Source organism: Suricata suricatta, chromosome 2 (assembly GCF_006229205.1).
Source record: "Suricata suricatta isolate VVHF042 chromosome 2, meerkat_22Aug2017_6uvM2_HiC, whole genome shotgun sequence".
Classification (NCBI taxonomy): domain Eukaryota; kingdom Metazoa; phylum Chordata; class Mammalia; order Carnivora; family Herpestidae; genus Suricata; species Suricata suricatta.
Genome location: NC_043701.1, coordinates 86,575,291 through 86,601,172, shown reverse-complemented (window position 1 = coordinate 86,601,172; position 25,882 = coordinate 86,575,291). Strand labels below are relative to the sequence as shown.

The window sequence follows — 25,882 nt, the reverse complement described above, 5'->3', positions numbered from 1 at the left end:
GAAAACAGTCTAGTCCCTCAGGAACACAAAAGTGAATTAATAAAAATGAACTGATGCAGCCTGAACTTTTCAAAGTGATTCTTAAAAATTATAACCTCTATATGCATACTTTAAAGAGTTTTCAAGCCAGCGAACCAGATAATCATTTGTAGCCGTTATTGAAGGTACATTTAACAAAAAACCATCTTAACTTCAAAGAAGATATAACACTACAACATAAACCTTTAAGAAACCTTCAGAGAAAACATTAAAATAGATTGCATCTTAGGTGACCAGAGTTTAAATTTAGGATATGAATATAGTTCAGAGGAAAAAAGAGAACAATATATTAAAGCTAAAAAAACTTGTAGAAGTCTGAAGTCACTTCAGAACCACGATGGCTATGGTAGGTCACAGGTAGAAAAATGGTAGAACAACACAGTTACACATATGGATCTTTATCTGCCAAGGAGGAGGGAGACATTTTTTAACTTAGGTTAGGTAATAATTTCATATTCTCTAACTGACAAACACACACAAAAATAGCAAAAGAATTAAACCATATGAATCTAACTTATATTATAATTAGGATCGGATCCACTTACAGGTATTGTTTTTGAATAAGAGGTTTTTTTCTGTAAAAGGGTGCTGACATTAAAAATATTTATATACAAAATCTTTCAGTTTGTACACAAAGTGGCTGACACTGCACAAATCAGAATATTCTTAAACTATCTTTGCAAAGAAACTAAATGTGGCTGGTGTTAGTTTCTTTTTGCAGTACAGGTGTTTAAATTTCACAATTCATGATAAACATTAAGATACAATATTTGAAGCAGAAAAAGCATTTGACAAAAGACAGCAACCTTTCTTGATAAAAACCCTCAAGAAAGTAGGGACAGAAGGATCATACCTCAAGATCATAAAGGCTATTTATGAAAAGCCCACCAGTATCATACTCAATGGGGAAAAACTGAGAGCTTTCTCCTTAAGGTCAAGAACAAGGCAGGAATGTCCACTCTCACCAGTGTTATTCAACATAGTATTGGAAGTCCCAGCCTCAGCATTCAGACAACACAAAGAAAGAAAAGGCATCCAAATTGGCAAGGAGGAAGTCAAATTCACTCTTCCCAGAAGACCAGATTATCTATGTGGAAAACACAAAAGGCTCCACCGAAAAAAGCTGCTAGAACTGATCCATAAATTCAGCAAAGTGACAGGATATAAAATCAATGCACAGAAATTAGCTGCATTTCTATACACCAGTAATGAAGCAGCACAAAGAGAAATCAAGGAATCGATCCCATTTACAATTGCACCAAAAATCAAAATAGCTAGGAATAAACCTAACCAAAGAGGTGAAAATCTATACACTGAATGAAATTTATAGAAAGCTTATGAAAGACATTGAATACACACAAAAAATGGAAAACCATTCCATGCTCACAGATTGGAGAACAAATATTGTCAAAGTGCCGATACTACCCAAAGCACTCAATGCAATCCCTATCAAAATAACACCAACATTCTTCACAGAGCTAGAACAAACAATCCTAAAATCTGTATAGAATGACAAAAGACCTCAAATAGCAAAAGCAACCCTGAAAAAGAAAACCAAAGTTGGAGGCATCACAATCCTGGACCTTAGCCTATATTACAAAGCTGTAATCATCAAGACAGTACGGTGCTTGCACAAGAACAGAGAGATAGAACAATGGAACAGAATAGAGAACCCAGAAATGAACCCACAGGTGTATGGCCAACTCATCTTTGACAAAGCAGGAAAGAATATCCAATGGAAAAAAGACAGTCTCTTCAGCAAATGGTGTTGGTTAAACTGGATAGGAACATTCAGAGGAATGAACTGGACCACTTTCTTATATCATACACAAAAATAAACTCAAATGGATGAAAGATCAAAATGTAAGACAGGAAGTTATCAAAATCTTAGAGGAAAAAACACGAAAGAACCACTTTGACCTTGGCTGCAGCATCTTCTTACTTGACATGTCTCCACAGGCAAGGGAAACAAAAGCAAAAAATGAACTACTGGGACCTCATCAAGATAAAAAGCTCTGCACAGCAAAGGAAACAGTCAGCAAAACTAAAATGCAACTGACAGGATTGGAGAAAGTATTTGCAAATGACCTATCAGATAAAGGGTTAGTCCCAAGTCTATAAAGAACTTAACAAACTCAACACCCAAAAAACAAATAATCCAGTGAAGAAATGAACAAAAGACATGAATAGACATTTTCCCAAAGAAGTCATCCTGATGGCTAACAGACACTCATCATCAGAGAAAAGATGCTCAACATTATCATGAGGGAAATACAAATCAACACTACCAGGAGATACCACCACACACCTGTCAGAATGGCAAAAATTAACAGCTCAGGCAACAGCAGATGTGGGTGAGCATGTGAAGAAAGAGGAACCCTTTTGTACTGCTAATGGCAATGCAAACTGGTGCAGCCACTCTGGAAAACTGTATGGAGTTCCTCAAAAAATTAAAAATAATAAAACTACCTTACAGCAATTGCACTACTAGGTATTTATCGAAAGGTTTTAAGAGTGCTGTTACAAAGGGGCACATGCACCCCAGTATTTATAGCTGAACTGACAGTAGCCAAGGTATGCAAAGAGTCCAAACGTCCAGTGACAGACGATCTGATAAAGAAGATGTAGTATATATAGACAATGGAATGTTACTGGCGATCAAAGAAAAATGAAATCTCACCATTTGCAATAATGGGGATGGAACTAGAGTGTTTTATGCTAAGTGAAATAAGTCAGTCGGAGAAAGAAAGATCATATGACTTCACTCATATGTGGAATTAAGATACAAAACAGATAAACGTAAGGGAAGGGAAGCAAAAATAATGTAAAAACAGAGAGGGAGACAAACCATATGAAACTCTTACATACAGAGAACAAACTGAGGGTTGCTGGCAGGGTGCTGGGTGGGGGGATGGGCTAAATGAGTGAGGGGCATTAAGGAGGACACTTGTTGGGATGAGCACTGAATTCTATATGTAAGTGGTGAATCACTGAATTCTTTCTGAAATCATTATTACACTATGTGTAAACTAAGTTGGATATTTATAAAAATAATAAAGAATTCAGCCAAAAATATATAAAAATTAATTTAAAGAATTAATTTTAAAAAGATATAATATTTTACTCAGGAAAAATATAGAACTTAGTGCCTAATAAAAAATTCACTTTTAGATCCCTTTCCCTCAGCTCCCTCGAAGTACAACAGATTAGATTCTGCTGGTCTACATACATCATCCATATTATCCAGTGGTAGCTCCCCTAGCACAGATATTCATTTCACTGAATTAAGAAGAAAGGGCCCTGAGAAGTTAGGTCTGTCTTCTATACCTTACTGTAGGACCATCTTTAATTAATCTGTTTTAAGAATTACTTCTAGGTTTTATTCCCCTTTTCACTAGAAAGACCAAAACAGATCCCACTTAACAATAAAGGTACTTCTCATTTTCCTGTTACTAGTGATATTTATCTATAATAGAAAAATTATCTGAGTTTCTACATTATGAAAATCTACATTGGCCTCAGGACAAAAATCTAATTTGAGCATCTCATGCAACAAGGAACAGAAAATATCCACTTCAGTATATATGAAAGGAAGTTTCTAAAACAAAGGCTCCAGAATCAGGCAGATCTGGGTTTGAACACTGGGTATATAATCCTTAACTTTGCTGAACCTCATTTTTTTTTCTCACAGAAAGGAGATTAAAACTACATTAAAGACTGTGGTAAGAATTAAATGAGATTTTACATTTTAAGTACTTAAATAATGCTAGGCACATAGAAGTACTCAATATATGTTAACTACTATTATTTCTAAAATGATACATTCTTATTCCTAAAATATTCATTTTTTTGACCCAGCAATTAAACTAAGAGTGTATCTATACAAGGAAATGTATAATACTTAAAAGTCTGGTTAGAGAAAAGTATCAAAAATATGGAAAATGGTCACATACAAAATTACATGAAGAAAAGACCATTATTTGACAAAATGTATAAAATGACTGCAATTTTTAAAGGGTAGATTGTAGTCAGGTATACTACTGAAATATGTGCAGAAATGTAATGGCTATAGTACTATAATAGCAATTATAATTGTAAGTTTTTTATGTTTCTTAAAATTTCCCAAATATTCTATAGTGATCATATATTACATTTATAAGAATTTTAAAAATGCATAATATAGGTAATTTCTTTTCTGACTCCCAATTTTCTCCAGAAAAGCTGACTCAGAGGAAAAAAATAAGAGATAAGCATACAGTTTTTTAAAGTAAGATTTTATATAAAGCATGTTAGTTTTACTATATTAACAATTGCTCTTTTGAATTATTACTCTAGCGTCAAAGCTAAACAAAACTCAAATCAGTCTGATACCTCAATTACAGCATATTTAATCATATGTCCAAAACAATATTTCACTTGGAGATCAAGTTGATATGTACTCCACTTAGATAAACACTAAACTTCATAGTAATTTTTTAATTTTTTCCCTGACTATATTGAGATACAATCAACATATAACACTGTGTAAGTTTAAGGTGTGCAGTGTATTGACTTGATGCACATACACTGCAAAATGATTACCACTATTGTTAGTTAATATCTCTGTGATGTCAAATGATTACCATCTCTTTTTTTGTGGTCAGAATGCTTAAATCTACTTTGTTAGCAACTTCAAGTATGTAGTACAGTATTCTTAACTATGATTACCATGCTGTTCATTAGATCATCACAACTTATTCTGCATTCAAAGTCCCTACACCATTTTACATCCCCATCCAAAACTCACTTGCTCGGTCTTCCTGTTAGAAGTTGCTACTGTAAGATTTTTTAGCCTTTCTTTAAAAGACAACTAGATAGGGGCAACGGCCAACTAAAACTTACTGGTGAATTTACCACTACATTATGTCTTTAGTTATTAGACAAAGGATATTTTTATTTTTTAATATTTATTTATTTTTGATGGGGGGGAGGGGCAGAGAGAAAAGGAGACAGAAAATTCCAAGACAGAGGAAGACAGAGATTCCCAAGACAGGAGGCTCTAACTCATAAACTGTGAGAGAAGACCTGAGCTGAAATCAAGCCAGATGCTTAACCTACTGAGCCATTCAGAGGCTCCTCAAAGGCTAATATTTTAAAGGTTAGAAAGTCTCCCTTGATGAACATTAACTCAGAAAAAGTAGATGGATCATTAAATCCTAAATCCCATGTTTTCCTGTAGCAAAACTGGTGTGGTATTGAGCTTTGGGTATGGATGCTGTCACCTGCAAAGTAAGAAAAGATGGTGAAAAGAAGCCTGTATCAAAAAACCCAAAAGATATGGTCTGCTAAGAAGAGAGAAAAAGTGGAGAAAATAAGTTCACTGAAAAGCAAGGAAGGAGTCTGTAAAAAGGAGGAAGTTACCAACAGTATCAACTGCTGCAAAGAAGCAGAAAAAAGATGAAATAGAGTAAATGAGGAAGATTACTGATGGAGGCAAACTGAATTTATAGCCCAGGGAAGATCCCTAAGATGTTGCTGAGCAATTCCAGAACTTGGAAAGAAGAACAGGAATATGGTGGTATAATAGTAATCCAGGAATGCTACCGTACTGAACCTGAATCAGGTATCATCAATCTAACTTGAACCTGGGAGGTTGAAAGATAGTCCTATTATAGAACAGCAAAGTCCACAGGTATAACTAGTGAATACTTCAAGTAGAGACAAAACTATATGTAAGAAATTTAAAGAAATTAGGGTCAAAAGCAGTGGTTCTTAAACTTTAATTATCACCTATGGTACTTATAAAAATGCTAATTCTTGGGGCACCTGGGTGGCTTGGTAGGTTAAGCATCCGACTTCAGCTCAGGTCATGATCTCACGGCTCGTGAGTTTGAGACCTGTGTTGGGCTCTGTGCCAACAGCTCAGAGCCTAGAGCCTACTTCAGATTCTTTGTCTCTCTCTCTCTCTACCCCTCCCCAGCTAAGGCTCTGTCTCTCTGTCTCTCCTTTAAAAATAAACATTAAAAAAAATTTTTTTTAATGCTAATTCTTGAGTAACCTTCTGGAAATACTTATTTAATAGGTCTGTATGGGGCCTTCCAAACTGAAAATTTAACAGTACTTTAAAGATCCTGGTGCAGGTAGTTTGTAGGCTTTGAGAAAAAAATCACTAGCATTTGGGCAATGTGGGTTGACAAGTGATGAAAATGTCAAATTATGATTTAAATCAGAGAACTGGAAAAAAAATTTTTTTAAGTGCAAGAAAGAATAAAGTGATGTTCACTTAACCTATTAAAATTAGTTAAAGGTAGTTCTGGGGTCTTGTCAAAATAAGAAATGAAGCTAATAATTTTATATGGAGCAGGACTGGACTAGGCTGGGGCCATGGGATTATAGTGTGGACCACAGTCTTTTAGTTTGCCTTACTTTGCATTTTACCAATGAAAGTAACTTAAAAACAGCATGTCTGATATTCCCAGAAAGAGGTAGCCAGTTTTTAAAGTAACATGAAGACAGAGAAATTTACATATTATGACTAAGGAAATATATATTATTAATGGTTTTTTCCACTGGAAATCAGGGGAGTGGGTGGCAGATGGAAAAAAATATGGGTGTAAAGATAGGGCTCTAAAGAATTTACACGTATAAATCACTACCCTCTGACTCACACATGTAAAGCACATATTTGAGATCTACTTTTCCAAAAGAAAGGCATTAATAGCATCTGAGGGTATGTAAAAATCTCCTTACTTAAGAAAGGCTTTCTCTTGGCATAAATGCTATAAGACATATTGAAGGCATACAATCATGTTATATAATTCCAAATGTTTACACATTATGCCCTGAAAATTAATAACCTTAATTTCCAGACTCCACAAGGAATGTGAAAATGCTAGCCCAAAACCTCCTGCATTCCCATCCTTTGGAAGTTTTCAGACACTTACATGATACAAGAATGTGCTGCTGATATATATGCCTGTTCTCTAAAAGTCAGTTTTTAGGCTTGATGAAATCTTTTATTCTCAAAACCTGTATACACTTTGACAAAGTAGACTCACAAATTATCTTACACCTATCTTCAATGGTTTGTTATTTTAAATTTTATTTTCTTTACTTTTTATTTTCATTTCAGTTTCAGGTTTATAGTTTTCATGACCTTGAAAAGGAATACTCCTCTACAGTGTATAAGAAATTTCTGGGGTATTTCTTTACCTATTAACAAAATGTATCTTTAGTTAAATCAAGTTTGCTTTTATGTCCACATCAATTATGTCTTTTTCTATTATTCAGTACTTGGTAGAGCCAGTGTTTTAAATATGACAGTAAACTTTCACTTTTTAAATGTCTTGCCTTCTACTTGTAAAGTAAAATAAATACATTAGTGTGATCTGTGCAATTCACAAAGGATGTTAATTCTATATTTAATGTCAAATAGTCATTACCATCAATATTAAGGAAAAAACATTTGCTAATGACACACAATATATTTAGAAAAAATACCTTATGGAATACTATAGTATATAATTTTTAAAGTTTAGAGAGCCATTTGTGCTTTAGTTTAAAAACCAGATTACTCCTAGTTTTCATTACCTCTTAACCCTAGCAAGAAATTAAAACAAATGGACTTTTCTTTGTAAATGAAAATATTCGACATGACTGTACACTGTATCATGTGAAACTGAAAGAGACAGATTTTTACTTGGTATGTGGGGACAAAAAATAAAACACAGAAAAGTGCTCTTCAAATTACTTTTTAAAAACATTTCCTACATTTAAAAATCAGAACATTAGCACTAATTCTGAATTGTTTTCTGTGACTAAAATGCTTATTTAATTTTTTTGAAGTTTATTTTTATTTTCAAAGAGAAAGACAGAGAGCACATTTGCACAAGTGGTGGAGGGGCAGAGGGAAAGAGAGAAAGAGAGAGAATTCCAAGCAGGCTCCGTACTGCCAGCATGAAGGCCAGTACAGGACCCAATCCCACAAACCATGAGACAATGACCTGAACCGAAATCAAGAGTTGGAAGTTCAGCTGACTGAGCCACCCAAGTGCCGCTAAAATGTGTTTATTTTTAAGAATAAGAAAAGATGTCATTTACTGAATATTTCCATTATTCCAAGTATTATTCCAAGTATTGCCATTAAACCTTTCACAAATAAGCAACCTGAAGCTCTCTGAACTGAAAGAACTTGCTAAGGGCGCCTGGGTGGCTCAGTCGGTTAAGCATCTGGCTTTGGCTTAGGTCATGATCTCATGGTTCATGGGTTCGAGCCCCGCATCGGGCTCTGTGCTGACAGCTCAGAGCCTGGAGCCTGTCTTCGGATTCTGTGTCTCCCTCTCTCTCTGACCCTCCGCTGCTTGGGCTGTCTCTCTCTGTCTCTCAAAAATAAAGTTAAAAAAAAGAAAAGAAAAAAAAAGAACTTGCTAAATTTCACAAGCATTGTAGGGACACCTGGGTGGTCCAGTTGGTTGAGTGTCCGACTTTGGCTCAGGCCATGATCTTGTGGTTTGTGAGTTCAAGTCCCACATCAGGCTCACTGCTGTCAGTGAGGAGCCCACTATCCTCTGCCCGTCCCCTGCATGCACTCTCTCAAAAATAAACAAACATTAAAAATAACTATAAACTTCACAAACATTGTAAATAATTAATATCCAAACCCAGTTTGTTTCTTTTCAGTTCATAAAGCTCCTTATTCTAAACTGTATTGTGTACTTTGACTTTCTGAATATCCTAACTCTATTTTGTTACTCAACAATGCCTCAGATTATAAGAAACCTCATAAATTTAATGGCAAATTTTTAAGAAAAAATACTATCACTTAAAGATATAAACTGCTTACAGACACACACCCTACTGTCAGATACGTCAAAAAATGAACATGTTAAAATGTAAGAAACGTGGCATAACATACTTTGGTATGCCTCCAACCCTGATTATCTTATCAATCTTAGTAAACACTCTATCAGAATGTCTAGATTAGAATGCTTAAATATATGTGATTTCAGAACTAAATTCTGTTAACTTTCAGAGTTTATTCTTTCAGTTTTCTTGGCCAAGATGTGAAGAAGTCATCTTAGTTGTAGATAAACGGTACTTCTTATACTACAATATGTAGATTAGAAAGATTATTTTTTAATAAATAATTCTAAACAATGATGAAAGAATTAAATATTCAATAAATTAGAATAAACTACCTACATCTAGAATACATGAATTCTTACTCTGTTTTTTGAAGCTAGGATTTTATTATTTCCTTTAGCTTTACAATTCTGACAATGTGCTAGCCTATTTCAACGAGGACTATGTCTTTGCAGCCAACAGTGTCTCTCACCCTCACATCATCTATAAATACTGGAATGACAAGTTTACATAACTAATGTATTCTACATTCTTTCTTAATTCTTACATTAATATATAATCCAAATTTAATAATGCTGGGTTAATTGGTAAAAATATTATTAACTTTTTAAAATATGTAGTGAAATTCCTTCAGTCTAAGTACCAGATTTTTAGTAGGTTACCTTTTCCTCCAACATAATAGAAGTATTTTTAAAAAGCTATTTAAAAAGTAAAGGATAGTATAAATTGGGGAGTTTGGAAAAGGCATTCTCATGTATGGCACCCCTACATGTACTGTACTCTCTCAGTTAGGAGTTAGTTTCTCATCATATATGGTATTCCACAGCGTGCTATGCAAACGCACCAGGCCCACATACCATCTAAACTAGAAAGTGGCTTGGTTTTTCCAGTTTGTAGTAACTGTAACTTACAAAGTGATTTCGTTTTTCAATTTTGAAAATTGTTAATATAAAAAATTGTCTAATTTTAGAGGTTCCAATCATTTTTTTCCATCTGTGAATATGATGTTGAAATGCATACAAATGTATGTCATAAACACTGACAAACTATACCTGCAGGAGAGAAACCATATTTACAAAAAGGTTTCTTTTTTAAATTTTTTAATGCTTTTTCATTTACTTTTGAGAGAGACAGAGCAAGTGGGAGAGGGGCAGAGAAAGAGAGACACAGAATCTGAAGCAGGCTCCAGGCTCTGAGCTGTCAGCACAGAGCCCAATGTGGAGCTCGAACTCATGAGCCATGAGATCATGACCTGAGCTGAAGTCAGATGCTCAACTGACTGAGCCACTCAGGTGCTCCAATATTTACAAAAAGATTCTTAAGGAATACCTGACCATGACATATTGAAGTATACCTATTTGCTTAATGTATATTACATAGTCCTCATGAAAATTACTTTAAGTTACAGAACAGATCAGTATAGATTCCAATTCTGTTATGAAGAACAACCATAAACAGTCTTTGTTTCACTCAAAATTATTATTTGATAAAATATTACCTAAGATGAAGTTTCAGAAAATGTCTAGGACAATCAAGTAAAGAAGCTTTCTAAGCAAGCAATAATGACAAATAATAATAACTTCATAAATGTTCAGTTTAAAAAAATACACTCTACTTTTTTAAAAAAACACAGTATCAACTATATAATTAGTGGAATTCTTAATGGCTGTTATTTCTTACTGAATTCACAAATCATTGTTACTAGTCTCAAAGTATAACACTCAGTTAGAAACTAAGGGTTAAATACAACATTTATACAAACAATTTGGTGGAAAATGCTAGAGTTCAGGCATATGGAGTTCAGGCAATAGCCTGAACATAACCCAAATGTAAAGTGGAAGATAAATGGAAGATTGTGGAGTTTATCCCCCACACTAGCAAAGAGGTAATCTAAAGTATAATATGTACCTGCAGCTATCATCAAGGATAACCACACCAGTTTTAATTCTCAGACTTTTATTAATTTTACAAACCACCATGGATTTGTTCTGTGGGATTCTACTGTAAGAAACTGTATTAACAACTTTTCACCAAACGCTTACATACCTGTATCATCAGTAAAAAGGCAGTTAAAATTCAGTAGCTTGCTAAAGCGTGCTGTTGTTAAGTTCTAATGCTTGTCATAAAAATGCTAGAAGAATACTGAATTAAAATCTAGGTGTTCTGTTTTACCTAAAAAACTTCTCTGTCAACCATGCTAAATTCAGACACTTAAAATTTAACATAATGTCAGATAAAATCCCAGAGGTCTAATGAATAGCTAAAATATTTTAAAATCCTTGTTTTAACGGTTATACTTCAAATTTAAAAGCCCTTTAACACTCAACATGGGGCTCAAACTCACAACCCCAAAATCAAGAGTTTCATGCACCACCTATTGAGCTGGCAGATGCCTCTTGATTTTATATTTTTCATAAATTTTCATTATACATAAAATTAAAACATTCAGTTTCCAGTATTACCAGGTTCAATTACATGTGCTTATTTAATTAATGTACTGTGGCAAGATACTCCTTAGAGAGATTGGTTTTTCAGTTCATAAAGGGGCAAAATTCACAATTAATGTTTTATTTGAAAATGAATAGTTACATATGTAGTTTTTACTCAAGTATATCAGTTATAGAATTCTAGTTGCTTAATGCAGAAAATAGGAAAATATAAGATTTTTAAAAATCATACCTTCCCTACAAAGGGATTTCTAATACCAATGATTATCAAAAAGTACCACTTGCCCCAGCAGACATGCATAGCATTTGCAGTTCCGGAAAAGTTTACATAGGGATTTAGATGATGTTTCTCTGCATATGAATTTAACTTATTACTGCTTTCCACTAGATAGATCAAATAAGAATGAACCAAATGGAGGTCTCTAAGCTAAGACAGTTCCACTTGTAGGAGTCACATAATGACCTGTCATGTATACTCCATAGCTTTACACCAAACAGAGCTTAAATAAGGATGAAAAGCTAAAATCATAACTGGCACCGTCACTGTAAAATATATGATGTATACATAAATTCCCAGTGGTATCTGTGAATATATATGACTTGGATGAAGCACTCTTAAAAAACATTTATACATGTTCATTTAACCATGTCAAAATAAATAATCTTCATTTTAGGTGTTTTAACAGAAGTTGTTAAGATCTAAATATAGAAAAAGACCAAATAGTGAACTGTGCCCTATATTTAATAAAAATACAGTACTTAGTCTACTTTGTATTTATATGTAAGTATGCAACATAAATTTAAAGTCGTTTGACATTTCACTTGGGTTTTTGGCATTATGTATATTTGTTTTAAAGTTCTAAAATTAATTTTTAGATGAGAGTCTTTCTTCATAACTGGAGAATTCATAAAATGCATAAACAGATTCTTATTCTTGACTGCTCATTAAAATAATTTAGGGAGCTTGTAAAAAATACAAACATCCACCCTCATTCCCGCTTTCACCTCTTCCTGAACAATTCAATCTAAAACCCATTAGGTTAGAGAAAGCAAAAGAGGTGTCCATGTTGGGTGGCAATGGAGAGTGATGAGAGATTAGTTTTATATCAGGGGACTAATTATATAAGAATATTTAAGAATAATGGGAGCCAGTTTTCTGTCAGGGAGTTACAAATATAGAAAGGGAGAAAACTGGAATGGCTTCTGCTATCTATAAGGCAGAAATATAGCTTCAAATGGGTATGTGCACATATACATCTAGTCCTTGCTCTGTCTAGAAAAACTGGGAGGAACATCGCTGCAGTAATAATGAGCACATCTATTACCCACATCTTGGTTTCTAAATACTGTTCTCCACTGAAAGGAACTGGAGCTCTTTGGAGAAATGGCTAGTTCCAGGACTAGGCAAAGGACAGTTGAGCCTGGATCATCTTTTGTAAGGAAATACTTAAAGATGGCTGGGTCATGTCAAAGGATGCCAAGTTGAAGTGGCAGAAGGAAGTCTAAAGTGGCTTTCATTAGCCAAATCTGGGACAATTTGAAGATCAACATAAATGATAATAACCAATATAATCCACTGAATAAATCAGCAAATGAAAGTCTGATGAGGAATAGGATATTTGCATAGTCTCAAGGTTCTTCCCCACAAATTGATTAGAAAAGGCAAGAGAATGGAAAAGACTTGCAGACAGCTTAGTCAAGTGATTACCATCTATGGTTCACACTGAAGTCCTCTGTCATCTGACAGAAGGCATCTGCATCACATCTGTGGCTTTTCTTATCAAAGATACATAACATGAATCTAACTATTAAAAAGATTGAAAGAATACAAAGTGAGACATCCTACAAAATAACTGCCTTCTAGTCTTCAAAAGTGGCAAGGTCATGAAATTCAAGGAAAGACAAAGAGACTGTCCAGACTAAAGATGAAAGAAACATGAAAAATAAATACAACGAGTGATTCTGTACTGGATCCTTTTGCTAGAAGAGGGAATTTCTAAGATAAATGGCAAAGCTTGAATACTGAGGATTAGATGGTAATAACATTAACTTTCTGTTTTTGTTTGTTGTATTTTAGATATGAAAGAGGATGAAAAAACATAAATGCAAAGCATAAGTGTGACAAATGTACCTTCTGAAAGATTATTCTAGTACCAATGTCTCCAAACATTTTTGTTGATGTGCCCCAATACTAAAAATATTTGAGTATGTATCTTAACATATATATGTATATATGTGTGTGTATGAAGTTATAACATGTTCCATAGTATTAATCTATTATTTACATTATAAAGCACAGACATAGAAATTAAAATGGGATGTTATACAGAATTAAGCTGACTTAATTCATCATTTTGTCTATTTCTTAGGGTACAAACACTTCATTTTGGAGGCCTCTAGTAAAGAGAATTGGTAAAAAAAAAAAAAAAAAAAAAAAAAAGGAGAAAAGTATGGCAGACCTATTTAGATAGTTTCCAAAATAGGAGAAACTGAAAGAATGAGGAAAAAGTGGGACACTGCATCAACACAGTAGCAATGGAGAAAGGGAACAAAGAGCACACAGGCGAAACATTTAAGGAAGAAAACATTTATAGGACTCAGAGAATAATTTTCTGTAAGGAACAAGGATGGGAAAGGCCTGAAGATGATTCCAGGTATTCAGGTTGGGTGAACAAATGGAACAGAGAGGCAACAAAACTAAGAGAGAGGGGAAGAGGAGGATTAAGAACAAAATGCATTATTTTTCCAGGCATATAATAATCATTAACCCTAAGGCATGGTGACAGGTAGCAATGAACTAGTCGCACTGAACACAAACTTAATACACTGTCTGGATAGCTGCTGCCTTCGTCAGTGTCGTTGAAGCCCAGCCTATGGAAGAAGGTATGTTTTGTGCATGTGTATTTCCATGTGTTTGTATGTGTGTAGATTTGGGTTTCCATGTGTGCACACATATATGTGTATGTCTGTGTCCCATGTAGTCATTTTTCCTGAAACCTAAAGTGAACTAACCAGGTTTATAACAGGTTGATAAGTCAGAAAAAGTCTTATCATGCCACATTTCATAGGTGTCAGTAAACAGTCATTCTATATACAAATATTGAATGGTTATCTTGTCATACCTGAAACTAATATAAAGCTATATATCAATTATTTCTCAATTTTAAAAAAGTCATTCTACTTTTAGGTACACTGTCATTAAATCATTATTAATGAAACTGCTTTTAGGTGTATTTTATCATGTGCTAAAACTTAAAATTATGGATTATGCTTTGATTAATCTTCTTAGACTTTAGCAGAATTTCCATAAAAGTAATAGACAGGATTTGTGACAAAACATTTTTGCCCTCGCAAAGCCCATGACAATAAACCTATAACCTGAAGACAAAGTCATGTATAAATATATTATGCTGCTGAGAAGATACATGGCATTATTTTAGTTTCCCCTGCTACACAAAATTTGGAGACAATGTTAAGAGTTAATGTTTAAAGTGCAATGCATTTTCAAGCACATATTCAGCTCTATGCCCTTACCTTGTATTTATCTAAAATTCTAAGCAAAATAAATAGCGTATTTGGCAGTCAAATTTTTAGAATGAAAGTTAAGACTCCTTGGACTTAATAATCCTGACTATCACAGAGAAAGGAAGTTGGATGTATATTTTATGGCTATAACAATTCTACACATTCACTTTCCCCCACCTAAATTTATTAGCAACTGATTCACTTCCTTTCATCTGGCAATAAGTATTTTTATCTTAGTTTTCATATCATTAAAATATATGAAATGGCAAATACACACACTATTACCTAACAAATAACAGTCCACCAAATATAGTAGAGGAAAATGAAGGACAAGAAAAGTATATTAACTTCCATTGTAGGTTTCGTTAGGCCCTACAATGATACAAGACATAAATACATACCAGACATAATAACATACTGATTTCTTAATTCAAAAGCCTCGACAGCAATTCACTGAATTATAAATATAAGGCATGATATTATCAATCAATGCTTTCCTCTTTGGACCCAAACTAGCAAACATCCTTCAAAGGAAAATGTCAACAGAAATTTACTACCTGTTAGTTAGGAATGAAAGTCTTCAAAAGTGAACAAATCAGAATGATGCAACAACAAATATTCAAGGGAATTAATTAAGTTTCCAGCTTAACTATTACATTAAATTTAATTTTTTATTGAATAAAAAGCATCACTATACAATGTTCATATGACAAAAATACAAATCTACTTCCCTGCTGTAAACCTCATAGTAAAATGCTATGACATTCCAAAGATTAGACATCATAAATGGATGAAATTTTGATCATGTTGGTTGTTTATATCTCATATTCAATCAGAGGTCAGAATACAGAAAATACAATGCGAGTTTTCTAACAATGTGCCTTCCTAATGGAGTTCCATTTAGAGTCAAAGACCTATTGTCTCATAAAGAGGGAAAAACAAAAACAAAAATAAAATTTTTCAATGGCTACTGGCATCCTACTGCATTAAGAAATGTATGATAGGGGAACTGGATGGCTCTGTGGGTTGGGTATCCCACATCGGCTCAGGTCATGATCTCAGGGCTCTTGACTTTGAGCCCCACCTTGGGCTCACTGCTGTCGGCACAGAGCCTGGAGCCTGCTTCGGATCCTCTGTCTCTCTCCCTCTCTCTCTCTGCCCCTCCCTGGCTCACACTCTCCTTCTCTCTCTCAAAAATAAACATTAAAAAAACTTTTTAAAAGATGATTTAAAAAAATGAAATGTATGATAGACTCCTAACATATGTGAAATAGACCTCTTTCATTTTCAGTATTTATTAATGAAATTACTATATAACTTAAAGCCATTCCTTAAGCACTGAATACAGCGCTATACATTTATAGTAATACAGGACCTTTTCAAAAGAATGAACACAAAAAGGTATATTTTTGAAAGGCAATAAATATATTTTAAAAGATGCTTTCCTTATTTGCTTGTTGAGGGTAGAGGAAACCCCAAACAAAAAATGTATTAGAAAAATCATCTTATGGGGTGCCTGGGTGGCTCACTCGGTTGAGCACCTGAATCTTGATTTCAACTCAGGTCATAACTCACATGGGATCATACCCTGCACTGTTCTCTGCACTGGCAGCACAGAGCCTGCTTGAATTCTCTCACTCCCTTACTCTCTCTCTGGTCCCTCCCCTGCTCAAATGCTCTCACTCTCACAAAACAATAAACTTAACAAAAAAAGAAAATGAAAAATCCTATTATACCACTAAGAGTTTCATAAGACAACTCTCTAAAATCTACAGTAAAACCACTATTTTTTTCCATTTAAATACAATTTCTGTAAAGCATTTTTAAATTATGCAATAAAACTTTTGCTATTAAGTGTAATACCTCTTAAACCTGGTCTTAATAAAATGCCTGGAAAAAAATTCTTGATATTGTATAGTTTAAAACAGGCAGCAAAATGATTAAATTATATTTAATAAACAATTAATATTTAATTTAAATATCCAACGATTATTAAATAAAATGCAGAGTATATCCATTAATAATCATTACACTAAAATATAAATTTTTTAATAAATTTGGTTAAAAAGCCTTTCAATAGTTTTTTCTATAATCAAATGTTTTTCTGTAGTTTTTCACGAGTAAATTTTTTTTTTAATGTTTTATTTATTTTGATACAAAGAGAGACAGAGCATGAGAGGGGGAGGGGCAGAGAGAGAAGGAAACACAGAACCCGAAGTAGGCTCCAGGCTCTGAGGTAGCTGTCAGCACAGAGCCTGATGCGGGGCTCGAACCCACAAACATGAGATCTGACCTGAGCCGAAGTCGGAAGCTTAACTGACTGAGCCACCCAGGCGCCCCACAAGTAAATTTTTACAGATAGTGTCTGTGGTAACCTAGAACAAATAATTCTAACCTAAAAATAGATCTTATTTTTGTTTTTATCTTTACTACAGCCTGTACTTTATTAAAAAGGTAAAACTGCAAAAATCATAGACACCCATTATGCCTTTAGGATTATTTATGATTTGGGTATGTTCTGAAAATAGTAGCTTTTTATCCTTTGGAGGATCTCAAATTAAAAGTGGATCATTTATTAATGACTCAGACTCATTAATAACTAGACTCAGTCCACATACATCCTCTATGGCCATTATCAAAGTTCTTAAACTCAGAATCTAAAGGCAACCGTTTGGCCAAAAAATATGTATATACACAGAAACATATATTGGATTCTACAATCAAAAAGGAATTTAGTATCAATTTTAATTGTCTCTAGGACAGACAAATGCAGTTAAGTGGCAGTTGAGAAAGACTGTTTCATGTCCATATTATAATTGATAGCTAATCTCCACTGTCCATCTACAGAAGAACAATTTGATTAACCCACAGCTGACCAGGATGTCTTATTTGAAATACATTCAGTATTTTTGTCAATGAGTCAAAAGTATCAGGAGTAGAACTATTCACCCACTTTAAAAAAACAATAATCTTAAATAGAAGATTACCACAATTTAAGGTTATAATATTGATATTCAAAAGATTTAATTTCAGTAATTTTTAGAGATAAACTATTAAATGACCTATTTATTGTCCTTTCTAACTTGGCTAAATAAATATCAAAAATAAATTTTAGGATATAAAAGCTAGTTCTGTCAAAGAACAGACTTTTCTTTTTTCTCCTTAATGTTCATCTGTTTTGTTTCTTAAATTCCTTATGAGTGAAAGTATATGGTATTTGTCTTTCTGACTTATTTCACTTTGTTCTCAGACTGTATTAAAACATTCACAATATACTTAATGAGTTATCTACAAAATAAAATTGGATTTTATTGGTTATCCTGCTGATTCATACTTAAACACATTAATACATATGTCAAAACAAATTTCTCATGACTCAGACCCTAGGTGTGGTAAGTACGCACAGGGTGACTTTCTTTGGTGACTAGAACACTATTTAATATAGAAAATAGAAAATATACAAAAAAATACAAGATAAAAATATTTAAAAGAGAAAATACACAAAATTTACAGCTAAAATGTTTCAGAAGAAACATATAATTTAGTAGAGCTGTTTACCCTTTTTTTCTTAATGTTTACTTATTTTTGAGAGACAGAACACAAGCAGGGAATGGGCAGAGAGAGGGAGACTCAGAAACAGAAACAGGCTCCAAGGCTCTGAGCTGGCAGCACAGAGCCCCACATGGGGCTCGAACCCACGGACAATGAGATCATGACCTGAGCCCAAGTCGGACACTTAATCAACTGAGCCACCCAGGTGCCCCTGTTTATTCCTTATTTTAAGGGCAAAAAAAAAAAAAAATCACCCTGGCAAAATACTCTTGAAGTACATTAGATTAAAATGGTCATTCATAATTCTAATTCTCTTTAAAGTCACGAAGCTGATGGTAATGATATGGCTATCAAAATGAAGTGAAACACTTTTTCTCATGGACTTTTCCCCTTACCTTAGAAGATGAAGAATCACACTCCTGACATATCCACCCATAGCCTGTTTGTTTAGGAGACTTTTTCAAAGGGGGATCCAAACAGCCAAAATGGTAGCACAGTCTGCATTCATCACACCTGTAGGGTAAAGAGATTTATGGCATGTCTAAATAATATTAAAAACTATCTTCTTCAAAGATAAATGGCAAATTCCCATACATCTCAACACATTAATTTCATTAGATTATTAAATTAATGTCTATGACAAAGACAATGTAAAGTTGAAATATGTATTTAGGAAAAAACAAAATATAACAATAAAATTAACAAAATATCATTCAGAACACTTTGATAGTAGAAATATTAAGAGCATAGGAATGAAAGTATATGTATAGCTAAATGTGTTCATAATACAATTTCAATTTTAAATTTCAAGATTTAATCATTTATCCATTAGTTTAAAAATATTAATATAATACATATATAATTATAGATTATGAATTTAATCTAATACATTGTGATTACTTAAAAAATTTAAGCTATGTAATCATTTCTATACGATATACCTTATCACTTTGTCCAAGTTAAGTAGATTGTAAATATACTTTCTAATGCTAACAGCATGCTAATACAATCTAGAAAATAAAAACCATCCTAAGAATTTGGCATTATTTTCTCAAATATAAATATTCTCAGAATTACCTGTCACTTTCTCTCAGTGCATTTAGTTTTTCAAAGTACCTCCTACTACATCTTTAAGCTTATCAACAAATATTTTGATATTGTCTTTGCCACCCTATAATATGCAAAATCTAAGAAAACTATCATACCTATTCTTCGTTTCAGACAATCTCATCCTGCTGACAATGAAGAAAGATCTGTATTATTTCATTGTTTTGTACAATAAAATTTGCATCATTGGAATAATAAGACCAAAATTTAACAACAAATAACAAAGGTGTATACATCTAATAGAAAGGATTTTGTCCTCAATTTCTTTGTGTTCTTATTGTAAGTTAAAAAAAAAATACTTTCCTTCAGTCTGTCAGATTCTCTTTATTTACTGTTTCTCTTCCTGATTTACAATTTAAATGCTGAGAAAACCACAAGTATGAAACCAAGAAGAAATTTTTATAAAACATGTTACTTCAATAAATTGCAAAATTACTACTAAATAACATTTATTATAAAAAGGAGAGGAAGGAACTATTATTAGAAACAACACACAAAGAAAAGCCATTGATTTTTAAAAACCATAAGAATAGAGGACTATAAATCAATTTATGTAAAAATTTCAAATCATATTACTACAAAATCCAAACTCCCAAAGACCCATTTTGGAAATCAAGTTTCAGAAAGTTAGCAACTTACTTAAGTTATTCAGGTATACAGAAATTTAAAACATATTATTCATAAATTTATCCATTTTTCCTCTAAATCTTCTCCTTATGAACCAAACAAATTTATGCACTTTTGCAAAACCCTGATTTTAGACTCAAGACATGGGCTTGAAAAGAATGATCTACCATGATAATTCAAGCTACATGAAAAATAAAATTGAATAAGAGTAATAGTGCCTTATTTACTATGCCATTATTATAAATGAACTAAAAAAATACATAAAGCAAAGTATTCAAACACCTGTTGTTCTGGCATTAAGAAAATACAACAATATATAGCTAACATCAAATGTAACAAAGAAATTACATGGCAAGCCCACACAACTTTATGTTCTCTCTTGTCAGTATAACTTATTTACCTTTAAATAGTTAAAACTTCAATTATATTATGTACAATTACAGGAACCTTCAGAATATGAGCACTTCTGAATTTACAAGAAAGTTGAGACTTCTAGACAGGTGAGACCGACCATATTCCTTCAAACATGAAAACTGCTGTTTCTACCATCTTTAGTGGAATATTTAAAAAGAATCACATTCTTTACTTCAGCAAGAAAATAAATATAACTTACTTTCTCTTTGTCATGTCAGGGTCATGAATACAAGTAACACATGCTGCTAAGTGTCTAACAGTGTGTTTGGAGTATTATCTATCTGCTGTTCTATTTGAGTTATTGTATTCAACTTTTACAGGTTTTCAGAGTACTCACTTGCTTGAAAAGTATCAGCTACTGCTTTCTGATATTGTAACTCTATGTGAGCATTTTCCTAACAATAATTTCTTGTGGATTTAAGAAACAAATCTTTAACCTTACTTAGTAAGACTATGCAAATGGACAGTAAAAAGACATGAAAATGAGAATTTCTACTGAGTTAAGTACATGGACTCAATTTTGGTTTACTATTAAGTCTTTTTTGCTTCACTTCAGGTTTTGGCCAATGTTCCTTACAGTTCAGATTGCCAATAATCTGAGCTCTTGATAGGTGAAGAGATATGGCATTACTGTTTTCCTAGTTCATATTGAATTACATCCTAATTCTTGCACATTTACTTCAAAACTCTGTCATAATAACTTCAAATTATGATTTCTAGTGTATAAGTCACATCAAACACCATGATGAATATAAAGGTATATCTTAATTTGTTGTTTTATAAATAGTTTATATCACGTGCAAAGATGAAGGGGATTCTTAATGTTATCTATGTATTTCCAGCTAATAACCTTAAAAACAAGTTTGCTACATTGATATAGTTCCAATTTATAGTTAATTCCAATTAACTGTAAAATCAGGTTATCAGCTTAAGAATAAATGCACAGGGAAAAGAAAGGCTGGGTATGCTAAATTTGTTAGATAATAATGTTGAAGTATATGCCATTTGGAAATGACCTAATTCTACTGATTACTTCATTAGCAACACCTGTTAGAATGACTTAGTCTCCATGTGGAACTCTCATGTTTTTGTGATGGGTCTCAGAGGAAAGGCAGAATTTGCTTGTCAGAATTAGGGGGTTATATGAGAGTTCTCTCAAGTTACTGCTCATTCACCAGTAAATAAAAACTGTAATTCCAAGAATAAATAGCAAAAAAGAGTAGTTAATACACTTAGGAAATGCCTAAATCCAGGAGAGAAAAAACACAAAGAGAAATAAATCAATCCTGAAATCAACAGCTCTGTTAATAAATATGCAAATAAAACCTCTTTCTACAAATGACTAAAATTATTTCCATCTGGAAAAAGTATGGTTGTTTATACGTTAGAATATTGAGGACATCCATAGCTTTATGTACAGGTAACAAAAATATCCTGAATGATAAAAGGAAACGTGAACATTATTTCTTAAGAATATACCATAGATAAATGTAAGAGATATCATTAAGAATCCTAGAAACTGAAGAACAAAGTAGATGGTAAAATTAGTGAATTACTTATCTCATGCACACACACAACAGTATGAAAACTATGGCAAATTTTGTCAGCCAATTAATTCTAGCTGTGTTACAAATTCACATCTTTTTAAAAAATTGAAAATCAGAAACTCCTAAGGGTCTGCAATCATTCTTCCATCTAAAAGCTGAAATAAAGTTGAAATAGTTTTTGATCAAATTATTATTTATAGTCTCTACTTCTATTTCTTACATATAGCTGGAAACTTATAATTGCAGCACATAATATATACATATTTCATTTTTCAAGAAGAATAGTGAATGCAATGTGTTAAAATCTTTTCCAAGAGCAGTCATTGACCAACAAAAGCATAGTGATATGACACAATATACTTTATTATGGAACACAAATGTCTATATAAAAAAACCATTATAATATACCGGCAGCACACATACTAAATAGAACAGCAGTATATTAAAATATTAAGAGAGAATATTAAACTAACCCTTAAAGAAACACTATGAATTTCCTTTTAATAAAATACAAACTGGGATGCTTAAAGAAGTATCCTTTAAACATCTAATAAATATTATACACATTGACACTATAGGGCATTCTAAAATTACAATTTTAATGAGAAAAAAATGAATCCCATTTATAAGATAAAAGGAAACCTGATTGTTTAATTATATTATTTAATACAAATCTTAAAAACAACTTCCTAGGTTTCAGATTCATAAAGGACACATATGTGTAAATAATAAAGCAGCTAAATATATGTGGTCTTTCACACACTGATTTAATCAAATGCAGTGACCAAAAAAACATAGTTCTATATTTAAAATACTTACTTAGCATATGGTTAAGTATAGCACCCTAGACAAATAAAAGGAGGCAAATGACTTAAGTTCATGTGTCCTATGATCCATACAACAAATAGTCATGTGTTTACCTAACTACTGAGAATATGAATACAAGTAAAAAGAAACAACAGATTTATTTCTGCCTGTGCCAAGAGAAAGCCTAAAAGCCAGTACTCCAACGGATTTCTTTAACTATCTTAATTTCCAACTGGTAATGTCACTAGGAAGATACATTAAATAACCATTTTTAAACTAAAACAATTAAATGCACTTCCTATACCTCTAACTTCTAGCCATAGGATAAGCTAAACTTCAGAAGAGAAATCCATAACATGGGGCTTGAAAAAGGATGAACACTTTTTTTGATCAAGTCGACCCATCTTCACAGCTATTTTTTTTAAGGTCAAGGAATATTTTATAACCCATGTCTAGAATATAGAGTAAAATACTGACTCTAAAAATATATACTATTGCATGTGTTTACTTAAAAAGAAAGCAGACTAAATACTGAGAGAATTGATGGGTTGAATTTCCTTACCTTTTTATCATTTCTGTGTAAAAATTCTATACAAGAAAGATCAAGAGAACTGATCTTTAGAACTAACATTACTTGTATTAAATCTCACTAGCAGCTTAACACACCCACACAAACCTATTAACAGTAGTGATAGGTTCTTTCTCATTGAATATAGTGGCCAGTTATTTCAATTACCCATTTTAACAGATGGAGACAATGCAGGATTGTGGCCCATGAATTCAATCACTTTTAAAATAATACAAGCTTGAACAAAATTCTGCATTCTATCAATATCAGAATAACATTTCATATCAATAAAGGCATATTTTATTCCTTATGTATTTTACAATTTTAGTGCAAACCACCTATATTAGCATTTTCTAAACAAAATAATTAGAAAATGTATTTTTATCATTTTGCAAATAGAAGAATTATGTAGAGATCTTCAACATATCTTCATTAATGCCACTAAAAACTTCTATTTTTACCTCAGGCAGTCATGATTGAGTGGTAAGAAAGACAAAAATACTCTTTACACATTGAAAGTACATTGATTGGAAGAAATCTAGATCATTATCTGAAATCCAAATTCACATTTAATGATAACTAATGAGATCAATTCAGTTAGCTACATCTGTAGCAGCCAGCTTATAAGATTCAAAGTGAAACAAAAAAAACATGAAACATAAAGAATTCCTATAAAAATACACAATTAAGGTCAAGTACCTCCTCACAGCATGAGAGAATGATTAGACGTTTCCATACCTGAAACACGTCTGCTTTGTTCTTTAATAAACTGATCTCCATCTGCTCATGCCCTTGGAAAATTTTTAGCAGTACAACCTGCTGTGCTCAAGCCCCACATAACTTTGTATTTCCCTGTTCATAATTAACTGATTATGCTCTAATCAATAGTGTAGATCCTGATTTTACAATGTAAATCAGATAAATGAGACAATAGCTGGGGGTCAATCTCATTTTATTTACAAAGCCCAGCATGAACATCCAATTTCATTATATCTTATGCACCTGAGCAGCAGTGAGTGTTGTCAGCAGGCCTGCAGGAAGTCTTAGAGTGAGCACTGGGAGAAAGAGGCCTGGAGTTTTTTAAAAAATACTGGCAAACCATGTCCATTTCAGAAATACTTTCAATCACAATCCTTAGTATTATGTAAATTTACAAAGTGCTGACTCAGATAAGTAGGAAAAATGGATCTTCAGATGCCACACAACCCTAAGGCTGAGTCTCTTAAACGAGTTTCACTTGCCGAAAACTATTTTAGAATATAAATTTTTTTAAATGTTAAACTCCACTCTGGTGTAGGGAGTCCTCAATTCCTTGAATAGGTTTTGTTGAAATATTCATAAAATATTATCATTTTGTCAATCAAGTAAAACAGTGGTTAAGTTTTGTCAAAAAAGGAACATTTTTTAAAAAGAGTGGTCTCATTAAGTGATGGGATATAAAAACAAGGGAATAAGATGATAAATGATCATCATTTACTGATCAACAATCTATTTTTAATAACATAAATGTAAAATCAGATAAATAACAAGAAATACACGAATAATGATGGTATAGAAGTGATACATAAGCATCATTTCTAAACTTAAGATGGATAAAAGTTAAAACTAACCTTTTTTTCATGTTCAAACATAACCCTAATTTCAAATCTTTTTTAACACAGGAATCAGTGAATTATGGACAAAGGCTATGTTCTTTGATTCACTTCTGTATCTAAAATACTGTTCTCCCCATAATAAAATTAAAAATTAAAAACATAAAAATTTAAAAAATTAACTGAATTTATAAAAATAAAGACATTGTATGTGTTATAGATGAAACTCCCACAAACTCTTTTATCTAGAAACAAATATTTTTGAAAATTTAAGGGCCCTTTTAAGTACATTAACTCTATCATCAATCAATGACAACCACAACACAATGATTCTTTTAAAAATTATTACATACAAATGGTTCTCAAAGTGGTGTGCCTGGCCAGCAGCATCACTCAGGAACTTGTTAAAAAGACAAATTTTCAGGCCTCATCCCAGACCCACTGACTCAGAAACTGTAGGAGATGGGAGGAGGGAGTAAATTTCAGGAAGAGGACAATAAGGAGGTGAAATAGCACAGCAAAACTGTGTTTTAACAAATCTTTCATGGATTCTGATATAAAATAAAGTTTGAGAACCAGCACTATATACTACTAGGTCATTGATCTTGTATTTCTGAGTCCTTTAATTACCCTCCTGATATTTTGGTATTTTTTTTCATTTCCCTATTACGTGACCAGTAACCATCATTTACCTGTCATGCCAATTTTTCATCTGTGAAATACACATCATTTGGTGCATATTTTCTTAAGGATACATTAATATCTCCTTTGCATAGCAACCGGACCAAATAAACACTGAGGAGTTTATTAGGAAAA

General features: G+C 32.7%; 1 protein-coding gene across 1 annotated transcript in view; it reads right to left on the bottom strand.

Moving 5' to 3' along the window:
• The window catches only part of PHF14 (PHD finger protein 14), a 194,726-nt gene that overhangs the window by 40,645 nt on the left and 128,199 nt on the right, over positions 1-25,882 (bottom strand). Inside the window, exon 17 of the mRNA XM_029918975.1 lies at positions 18,800-18,917. Within this exon, the coding sequence (XP_029774835.1) occupies positions 18,800-18,917 (118 nt within the window). The remainder of the gene's footprint in view (positions 1-18,799; positions 18,918-25,882) is intronic.